This window comes from Chiloscyllium plagiosum, chromosome 5, assembly GCF_004010195.1.
Source record: "Chiloscyllium plagiosum isolate BGI_BamShark_2017 chromosome 5, ASM401019v2, whole genome shotgun sequence".
Lineage (NCBI taxonomy): Eukaryota > Metazoa > Chordata > Chondrichthyes > Orectolobiformes > Hemiscylliidae > Chiloscyllium > Chiloscyllium plagiosum.
In genome coordinates, this window is record NC_057714.1 from 120,898,925 (window position 1) to 120,909,890 (window position 10,966).

The 10,966-nt window shown below is 45.2% G+C and overlaps 2 protein-coding genes across 4 annotated transcripts in view; one reads left to right on the top strand and one right to left on the bottom strand.

Annotated features, from left to right (window-relative positions):
* zgc:63863 (uncharacterized protein LOC393372 homolog) overlaps positions 1-449 on the bottom strand; it is a 44,642-nt gene extending 44,193 nt beyond the window's left edge. For all 3 annotated transcript variants that reach the window (XR_006311764.1, XR_006311765.1, XM_043690940.1), the window contains exon 1: positions 83-449. Coding sequence is in view for 1 of the 3 variants with exons in the window: in XM_043690940.1 (XP_043546875.1) it covers positions 83-149 (67 nt within the window). In the remaining 2 variants the exon portion in view is untranslated. The remainder of the gene's footprint in view (positions 1-82) is intronic.
* Positions 148-10,966, top strand: part of LOC122550344 (diacylglycerol O-acyltransferase 1-like) — a 106,925-nt gene continuing 96,106 nt past the window's right edge. Inside the window, exon 1 of the mRNA XM_043691072.1 lies at positions 148-404. Coding sequence (XP_043547007.1) covers positions 148-404 — 257 coding nt within the window. The remainder of the gene's footprint in view (positions 405-10,966) is intronic.

Sequence of the window (10,966 nt, forward strand, 5' to 3'; positions counted from 1 at the left end):
CCACCCCAGCCCCACCCTTCTCACCCCCAGCCCCACCCCTCACCTCCAGCCCCACCACTCTCACCCCCACCCCATTGCTCACCTGCCGCTCTCCGGCAACCGCTAACGGTCGCCGAGCCTCTCAGACTCGGCCTCCGGCCCTTCTTCATGGGGCGGGCGGCTCTCCTGCCGTTGAACCAAGGAGTGAGGGGACAACCAGGCGCCGTCTCACAGACTCTCCATCACCCTCTGCCCGCCCAGCTCGCCGTTGCTGCCGTCTCGAGCCTCCGTCACCTGATTGGTGCGGCCGAGCCCAAAGGGGCGGTGACCTTCACCGTTGCGCTCGTCTATTGGATAACCGCGCCATCCATCAGCTCCGGGCCTCGCCTCTTCCGGTGGCTTGCACCAGATCCCTTCTGGGAATTGTAGTTTCCCCCCCCTTTCGATTTTGTGTTAAAACCAAAAGAACTCTGGATGCTGGAAATCAGAAACAAAAACCGAAATTGCTGCAATACTCAGCAGGTCTGTCAGCATCTGTACAGAGAAATCGGAGTTAACGTTTCAGCTCCAGTGACCCTATCCCAGAACCTGTTTTTGGGCCTTCTTCACTTACAATAATCCCTTAATGTCAAATTGAACATCTTTTGTACATCCCTTCATTGCTCAATTTACCACGAATAAGTTTAGCCCACCTATTTGAACCATAGCATGTAAGACCAAGTACTAGGATGTTGGACTCTTAGATTAGAGTGGTGCTGGAAAAGCACAGCAGGTCAGGCAGCATCCAAGGAGCAGGAGAATCGATGTTTCGGACAAAATTCCTGATGAAGGGCTTTTGCCTGAAGCGTCAATTTTCCTGCTCCTCGAATGCTGCCTGACCTGCTTTGCTTTTCCAGTACCATTCTAATCTAGACTCTGATCTCCAGCATTTGCAGTCCTCACTTTCGCCCAGTGGGATGTTGGATTAGAGTAGATGGGTTTGCAAAAAGATGGGCTGAAGGACCTCTTACCAGTGCTGTAAATCCTTATGATTCTCCGACATAGTAAGGAGTGCAGATGCTGAAGATGAAGAGTCAATAAAGTGTGGTGCTGGAAAAAAGCACAGCAGGCCAGGCAGCATCTGAGGAGCAAGACAGTTCACATTTGGGCTGTAACCCTTCATCGGGAGTTATGAGAGAGAAGAGAGCTGAGAAATAAATAGGGAGGGGTTGGGGCTGGGGGAAAATTAGTCGGAATGGTGATAGTCAGTGGGAAGGGTGGAGTGGATAGCTAGGAAGCAAGATGGACAGGTAGGTCAGGTCAAGAGGGTGGAGCTGAGTCGAGGGGTTGGATCTTGGATGGGGTGGGTGGAGGAGAGATTTGGATACTGGTGAGGCTGTCTGGAAGGTGAGGTGTTCTTTATGATTCTAACTGCTTGGGAAGTAGGCAGCAGGTGAGGATCACTGTGTAGTAGACCGAGCGCATTGAGAAGCAGACAAAGAGTGTAAGACTGTTCAGGATAAGTATGAAGTGTGTATCCGCTCAGAACTACTAGGTACAGAAGCCTGAACACACGCACCAGCCGGTTTCATAATGGTTTCTACCCCATTATTAGAATACTGAATGGGCTTTCAAACTCACAAACATTTGGCCGTACCTGTGTTTTTGTTTTTGCCGCTGTTTACCTATTATTCACTTATCTGTGCTACTTCACTCTGTGATCTGCCTGTAACGCTCGCAAGACAAAGATTTTCACTGTGCTTGGTACATGTGACAATAAATTCAATTCAAATTCAAACAGCCCAGGAGAGTAAAACTACATAGGGAATAATGTGAACCAGTTCAGGGTCAATGTGAGGCAGTTATGAAAAGCATGCAGTCGAGACTGTGGTGCTGGAAAAGCACAGCAGGTCAGGCAGCATCCGAGGAGCAGGAGAATCAATGTTTTGGGCAAAAGCCCTTTATCAGGAATGAGGCTGGGAGTCTAGGGGATGGAGAGATAAATTGGAGGGGGTGGGGCTGTGGTGAAGGTAGCTTGGAGTGCAATAGGTGAATGGAGGTGGGTAATGGTGATAGGTCAGAGGGGAGGGTGGAGCGGATAGATGGGAAGGAAGATGAACAGGTCATGAGGGCGGTGAAATCCACATTGATGCCATAGGATTGGAGGGTCCCGAGGTGGGAGATGAGGCTTCAGATGGTTAGGGTGTGGTGATGGAGTAGGCCCAGGATCAGCATGTCCTTAGTGGAGTGGGAGGGGGAGTTGAAGGGTTCAGCCACAGGGCAGTGGGGTTGGTTGGTGGGGGCGTACCGGAGATGTTCTCTGAAGCACTCTGCGAGTAGGCCATCTTTCTTCCCATCTATCCACTCCACCCTCCCCTCTGACCTATCACCATTACCCCCACCTCCATCCACCTATTGCACTCTCAGCTACCTTCCCCCCAGCCCCAACCCCCTCCCATTTATCTCACCGTCCCCTAGACTCCCAGTCTCATTCAGGCTTTTGCCCAATACATCGATTCTCCTGCTCCTCAGATGCTGCCTGACCTGCTGTGCTTTTCCAGCACCACACTCCCGACACTGATCTGCAGCATCTGCAGTCCTCACTTTTGCCTATAAAGAGCATGCAGTCGATCAGGTACCGCAAAGCAGACTTGGAGGAGTGTGAAGTGATAAACGCTGCAAGAGGACAAGACTCCACAAAGATCCCCATTCTCGATGATGAGGGAAAGCAGCACAAATGATAAACCTGCAAAAATCTTCAGCCAAAAGTGCCAAGTGTCCTGGGTCTCATCCAGAGGTCCCAGAATCACAGATGCCAGCCTTCAGCCAATTTGTTTTGCTGCATGTGATATCAAGAAATGGCTGGAAATACTGGATACTGCAAGGGCTATGGGCCCTGACAACATTCTGGCAATAATACTGAAAACTTGCTACTCCCTAGCCAAGCTGTTCCAGTACAGATACAACAATGGCATCTAACCAACAACATGGAAAATTGTCCAGACATGTCCTCTCCACAAAAAGCAGGACAAATCCAATCCAAACAATTACAGCCCTGTCAGTTTACTCTCGATAATCAGTAAAGTGATGGAAGTCATCTACAGACAGAGCAGGCAGCACCTGCTCAGCAATAACCTGCTCAGTGACGCCCACTCAGCTCCTGACTTCGTTATGACCTTGGTTCAAACATGGACAAAAGTGCTGCATTTCAGAGGTAAGGTGAGAGTGACAGAGAAACATGGAAATTAGGAGCAGGAGTAGACCATTTTGCCATATGAGACTGCTCCACCATTCAACATGATCATGGTGATCCTCTATCTCAATGCCATATTCCCATAAGCTCACCTTGATGCCTTTAAAACCTAAAAGTTTATCTAACTCCTTAATGAATATATTCAGTTCTGGATGTAGGTTTGCTCGCTGAGCTGGGAGGGTCATTTCCAGACATTTCGTCACTCTACTAGGTAACATCTTCAATGGTGGAAATGTGTTGCTGGAAAAGCGCAGCAGGTCAGGCAGCATCTAGGGAACAGGAGAATCGACGTTTCGGGCATTAGCCCTTCTTCATCTCAACCCTAAATGGTTTACTGTCTATCCTGAGACTGTGTCCCCTGGTTAGGGTGTCTAGAACCAAAGGAAACATCCTCCCTCCTCTATCCAGCCCTGTTACAATTATATACGTTTCAATCAGATGCCCTCTCATCCTTCTAGTGAAGAGGCCCAGTTGAACCAATCTCTCCTTACCTTAAAAACCGTCAGGCAACCGCTATGTTCAACAAGAAAGATTCTAACCATCAACCCATGACATTTAATGGCATTACCATCACTGAGAACCGCACCAACATCATCCAGGGAGTTACCATTGACCAGAACTGAACTGGATTAGACATAAATACAGTGGCTACAAGAGATGGTCAGAGACAAGGAATCTTACAGATTTAAAGTGCTTTTCAAAAGGAGCAAATGCAGGTAAGAAAGAAGTTTCTCACACTGAGTTGTTAGGGTGTGGAATTCATTGCCTGGAAGTGTGGTGGAGGCGGGTTCAGTTGAGGTATTCAAGACGGTATTGGATGATTATTTGGATAGAAATAACATGCAAGGGATGGGGAAAAGGGGAATGATTTGCAGTAGGTAATAATGCTTGTTTCACAAGATGGGCTGAATGGCCTAATTCTGCACTGTAAAATGTTTGTGAATCTGAGTAACGTACTTCCTGACTCTCCAAAGCCTAGCTGCCATTTACAAAGCAAAGTCAGGAGTGTGATGAAATATTACCCACTTGTCTGAATGGGTGCAGCTCCAACAACACTCATTTAGCTTCACAATATCCAGGACAAATAAGCTAATTTGACCGGCACCACATCCAACAACATTCACTCCCCCCACCTCCAACGCTCAGGAGCAGCAGTGTGTACCAGTTACAAAATGCAGAGCAGAAATTCACCAAGGCAATTTAGACAACTTTTAAACCCAAGACCATTTCCACCTAGAAGCACAAGGGCAGCAGATACATAGGAACACCACTGCCTACAAATTCCCCTCCAAGCCACTCACCATTCTGAGTTGGAAATGTATCACTGTTCCTTTAGCGTCACTGGGTCAAAATTGTGGAACTCCTTGTCTAACTGCAATGTGGGCAAATTCCGAAGAAAGTCATTAGACTCAAAACATAACTTCCTTTCTCCATAAATGCTGTTAGGCCTGCTGAGTTTCTCAAACACTTTTTAAAATTTCCGATCTCGAGCATCTGCAGTATTTTGTTTTTATTATAGCAGTGAGGCTGTTCCTATGTCAAAAGGACTACAGTACTACGACCCTCTCACTACTACCTCTCAAAGGTGATTGGGACTAGGCCAGAAACATTGGCCCACCAGCATGCTGACATTCTCTGAATGATTTGTAAAAAAAATACACCTTTAAGGAAGGAAATCTCATGTCTATGTTTGGTCTGGTCTGCACTTGATTCAGTGGTGCAGTGGTAATTTCACTGTGAATGATTTAGAGGTCCCAGTGTTGAACTGGGGTGTACAAAGTTAAAAATCACACAACACCAGGTAATAGTCTAAAGGTTTATTTGGACGCACTAGTTTTGGAGCACTGCTCCTTCATCAGGTGGTTGTGGAGTATAAGATTGTAAGACACAGAATTTATAGCAAAAGTTTAGTGTGATGCAACTGAAATGATATATTGAAAAAGACCTGGATTGTTTGTTAAGTCTCTCATCTCTTAGAGTGACTATTTTGGTCTCAGTTCTTTCATAAGTAAATCCCAGAACTTTTTTCAAAGTTACATTCTCAAATGAACTTTAACAATAGGTGCCATGTCAGCTCAGATAATGGATTGATGGAGTGAGGTTAAAGTCTGTCTGTCTATGCCGCAATGTTCAGACTGATTCAATTTCTAAAAAAGGGATTTACAGAATACTACATGAATTCGTGCAGTTTTTGAGTAAATTAAAATGTAATTATGCAAGCACAAATTCACTTATATATGTATTTTGTGCGCACGTGGGTGTGTGTAGGGGGGAGTGGTGGTGAGTGTCTGTGAGAGAGTGTATGTATGTGAGTGTAAAGGGGTATAAGTCTGTGAGAGGGTGCGTGTGTGGGTGAGAGTGTGGGGTGTGTGTATGTGTGAGCGTATGAGAGAGAGCTTTTGTATGAGTGCGTGTGTGCGCGAGACAGTGTACAGTATATTACAGTGGGGTCACCTGTAGTGGGTCCTGGTTGAGGCATTCCCATGGGCACCAAACTTGGCTATCAGCCTCTGCTTGACCACTTTGAATTGTCTGTCCTGAATTCCGCCTTGGAGGATGGTCACCCGAAGGTCTGAGGCCAAATGTCCCAGACCGCTGAAGTGTTCCCCAACTGGAATGGAACACTCCAGCTGGCAACTGTTGTGCGGTGTCCATTCATTCATTGCCGTAGCCTCAGCTTAGTCTCACCAATGTACCATGCCTCAGGGCTGTTGTGTGTGTCTGGATGAAGAACAGGTTGTCAAAGGTGAAAACCTTGTGGTCGAGGATGAAGCAGATGAGTTGTAGGACGATGCTTGGAAATTGCCAGCAGTTGGTGTTGAGTACTGAGGCTGTTGCCGCGATGCCGTCATTGTGGGGGATGCTGGTGTAGAGTGCTGAAATGTCCATTGTGACGAGGAATGTTCCCAGTTCAACCAATCCGTGGGTGCTGAGTTTCTGCAAGAAATCTGTAGTGTCTTGACAGAAGACGGGGGTCCCCTGTATAGTAGGGTTTCAAGATGCCTTCGACATAGCCAGAGGGGTTCTCTCACAGGCTATGGCAATAGATGAATGGACACGGCCCAACAATCCCCAGCCTGGAATGTTCCCTCCCAGTCGGGGAACACCACTGTGGTCTGGAACATTCGGCCTCGGATCTTCGGGTGACCATCCTCCAAGGTGGACTTTGGGACAGGCAACAACGCAAAGTGGCCAAGCAGAGGCTGATAGCCAAGTTCGGTACCGCTGTGGATGGCCTCATCTGGGATCTTGGGTTCATGTCACACTACAGGTGACCCCATGGCACCTTACACTCTCGCACACAAACTCACTCAGACCCTCTCTCATACACAAGCTCTCTCTCACACGCTCACACATACACACCCCTCATCCTCTCACAGACTTATATCCCTTTATGCTCACACATATACACATACTATCTCACAGACACTCACCCCTCCCCCATCCCCCCCACACACCCATAAGTTTGTGGGGTGAATTGTTAAAGTTCATTTGAGAATGTGGCTTTAAAAAACGTTCTGGGATTTACATGTGAAAGAACTGAAACCAACATGGTCTTTCTAAAAGATGAGAAACTTAACAAACAATCCAGGTCTTTTTTCAACATATCATTTCAGTTGCATCACACTGTAAACTTTTGCTATAAACTCTGTGTCTTACGATCTTATATTCCACAACTACCTGGTGAAGGAGCACTACTCCGAAAGCTAGTGCTTCCAAATAAACCTGTAGGACTATAACCAGGTGTTGTGTGATATTTAACTTTTCACTGGACAAGTATTCTAGGCGCTGGTAAAGCACAAGTATTCTAGCGCTTAAGGGCAATGTTCATCAGAGCAGATGTTGAAAATTGGATTAAATAAAAAAATCTGGAATAAAAATTGAGTTAGTTTAATGGTGATCACGTAATCACTATCAACTATCAGGCTCGTCTTAGTGGGAGAGATTGAGCGGTGTTGGCCTATACTCACTAGATTTTGACTCCAGACCCACAGCAATGTGGCTGACTCTTAACTGCCCTCTGGGCAATTAGGGATGGGCAATAAATGCTGGGCCTAGTCAGTGATGCCCTCATGTCATGAATGAATAAAAACAAATGAAAGATGCTCATGAGGATTGACAAAGTAGACTTAAAGATGTTTCTCCATACAGGGCAATCTAAAACAAAAGGTCATAGTTTTAGAATGTGTGGTGGTATGGAAAATAAATAGCATAAGGGCATGTGAAGGCATAAACATGAGAATCGGTGGAATGTTATGGGGGGGGGGGGGGGCAGCACGGTGGCTCAGTGGTTAGCACTGCTGCCTCACAGTACCAGGGACCCAGGTTCAATTCCCGCCTCGGGCAACTGTCTGTGTGGAGTTTGCACATTCTCCCCGTATCTGCATGGGTTTCCTTCAGGTGCTCCGGTTTCCTCCCACAGACCAAAAGATGTGCAGCTTAGGTGTATTGGCCATGCTAAATTGCACATAGTGTTAGGTGGATTAGTCAGGGGTAAATATAGGGGGAGTTGGTTTCTCTTCGGAGGGTCGGTGTGGGCTTGTTGGGCCGAAGGGCCTGTTTCCACACTGTAGGTAATCTAATCTAATCTAAGGAATACTACATCAATCGAATATAGAACAACGGTGGTATAATTATGTTAGTCAGGTAGTATAATTAGGTTAGGTACCAATGGCAGCATAATCAGGTTAATCAAAGCACGTGGCATATGAGTAAATGTTAGCATTATGTAATAGGGTCAACCAAGGGCTGAAGACCATTGTGGCAGATGTAATGGTAAATATCTAATCGTAATAAAGTAAGATTAAGTTTGAAGTAGGAAAAACCATAGTGGCAGAAGTAGAGACATAACATGAACTAACATCATTGGTTTGTTGAATAACTGCAGAAAGATAGCCCTGACTAACACAATTGGACACACTGATAAACTCGAAGAAAGCATGATAACTAAAAGGTATATAAAAAATAACAGACCCCGAGGTTCGGGGACAATTGTGAATTCGCATTTTGGTTGTCACGGCTTTTGTCTGCAAATAAAAGATCATCTTGAAGAACTCTCCATATCTCCTGGTAATTTTCCATGACAGTGACAGATTTAAAAGAGTTCAGGAAGAATTACCTCTCTCAAAGCATCGTGAATCGATGCAGTGGAGGACATAAGATTTTGAATTAGTAATGGGTTGAAGGGTTATGGAGTACAGGCAGGAAATGGGGTTTAGGCTGAAATGAGACCATGATCGTATTAAACGGCAGAGCAGACTTGAGGGGCTGAATTACCTATTCTTGTTCCTACTTCGCATATAATTCAATAACAGTATAAAATGTCATTACTTTTCTGGTAGACCACGAGGTGGCAGTATTATCAAAGATACTGCCTGTTCACCAGGATACCATATCTATAGTTTAATAACATTTAATAACAATAAAAATGTACATTTGTGTAAAGACATAAACTCCTAATATGAAATGTCCGAATGCACTTGGCAGGATCTAGTAATAAACCCAGAACTACATGAAGACACATTAGGATAATGACTAAAAGATCATAGCTGGTCACATCGCTACTGTTGGTAAAAAACAAGGACTGCAGATGCTGGAAACCAGAGTCTAGATTAGAGTAGTGCTGGAAAAGCACAGCAGGTCAGGCAGCATCCGAGGAGCAGGAAAATCAACATTTCGGGCAAAAGCCCTTCATCAGGAATAGATTATTCCTGATGAAGGGCTTTTGCCCGAAACATCGATTTTCTTGCTCCTCGGATGCTGCCTGACCTGCTGTGCTTTTCCAACACCACACTGATCTAGACATCGCTACTGTTGTCCAGGTCAGAAGGACGTGGTTCAACTCCGTCTGATGGACTGGAGTTCATAATCCACATTGAAGTACTGAGGAGAGTATCACTTCCTCCAACACCGATTCACCATCTACAGAATGCATTGTAATGACTTAGCACAACTCCGCCAACAAGCACCTCGCAGATCCATGTTCCCTCTTCTTAGAAAGGCAAAGGGGATACATGGGAATATCACTACCTGCAAGTTTCCCTCCAAGCTGCAGTTCCTTCGGTGTCACTGGGTCAAATTCCTGGAACTCACTCCCTAATGGCATTATGGAGGGCTCTAAGCCCCAGAGACTGCAGCAGTTCAAGAAGGCAAGCTCACTCCAACCTTCTCCAGGGCAGGAGGAGTCTGGAGTAAATGCTGACCAAGCCAGCAGTATCCATATCGTATGAACAAGTTAAAAATAAACTGTTGGGCAGTGGTAAACAAGTTAAAAATAAACTGTTGGGACCATGTGCCATAATGAGGAGATATCCATACCTTCAGAGAGGTTGTCTTGAAGGGTTGCACACTTTTGAAGGCTCAGCACAGAGGGAGGACAGCTAATGCTAAAGAACTTTGGAGAAACCAGTGATCACAAAAGGAACTATATAAACGGAAATCTGTCCCTTTTCTCACAGCTGAACATAATTCAGTTTCAAGGCTGGGGGCGCGTGGTCTTCCAGGTGCATGTCCTTAACCTGCTAGGAATTTTGAGCATTGTCTGTTTTTTATAACAGGAATACAAACTTTACACATGAATTAAAGGTGAATTACTGGCAAAACAGTAATACAAAGAGAGTAAGGACTAAGTCTTTTATTTTTGCGCTTTTAAAACAGTAAATTAAAATGGGAAAGAACTTATTAAAAATCAATGTTTTGAAAGGATGGCTGCAGAGTTTAAAAGTATCCTGACACTCAGAGCAAACATTGTAAATAGTCGTTTGAACAAATAGGAATTGAGGGGTTCTAGACTAATGTTGTGCAAGACTAATGTAATTCACAGGATTCCATTTAGAGACTGCACAAAATGTTGTATAGGGCAAACAGGCAATTAGCAATCCGCATTCACAAACGCCAACTAGTCACTAAATGCCATAACTAACTGTCCCTAGTAGCCATACACACATATGACAAGGACCACAAATTCAACTGAGACAACACAACAATCAGAGGACAAGTTAAATAGAGGTGAGCCAGAGAGATTCTAGAAGCATGACACTCATCCAGACTCCATCAACAAGCACATTGATGTTGACCCAATATACCGGCCACTACAACGAACGACCGGAACCGGCAATCGGAATCAGCAGAAATGTAACCAAATAAATTCCAGAAGACACAGTACAGCAGTGCTTTACAAGAATCTGCAAATCAACTTCCCAACTCAGTGAACATATCCAGGACTAAGGTTAGATGTAGGACGGATGTTCCCAATGCTGGGAGAGTCCAGAATCAGGGGTCATAGTTTAAGGATAAGGGGTAAACCTTTTAGAATGGAGATGAGGAGAACATTCTTCACCTTGAGACTGGTGATCTGTGGAATTGACTATCACAGGAAGTGGTTTAGGCCAAAACATGGTGCTTTCAAGGAGGAGGTAGATATAGTTCTTGTAAAGGGATCATGGGATATGGAGGGAGGATGGGTTTAGGTATGCAGTTCAATGTTCAGGCTCAAGGGGTCAAACGGCGTACTCCTGCTCCTATCTTCTATGTTTCCTATATTTATTAGGATGATCCCCAGTATGGAGGGGTCGTCTTATTAGCAAAGATTAAACAGGTGCACGGCAGTGGTTCAAGAAGGCAGCTCACCACCATCGTGTCAAGGGCAATTCAGGTCAGGCAATAAATGCTGACATCCCACAAATAAATACAAAAAAAGGTTGGGAGACTACTTACTGGAGTATAGAAGGATGAGGTGCACAGGGTTCTTAAGAT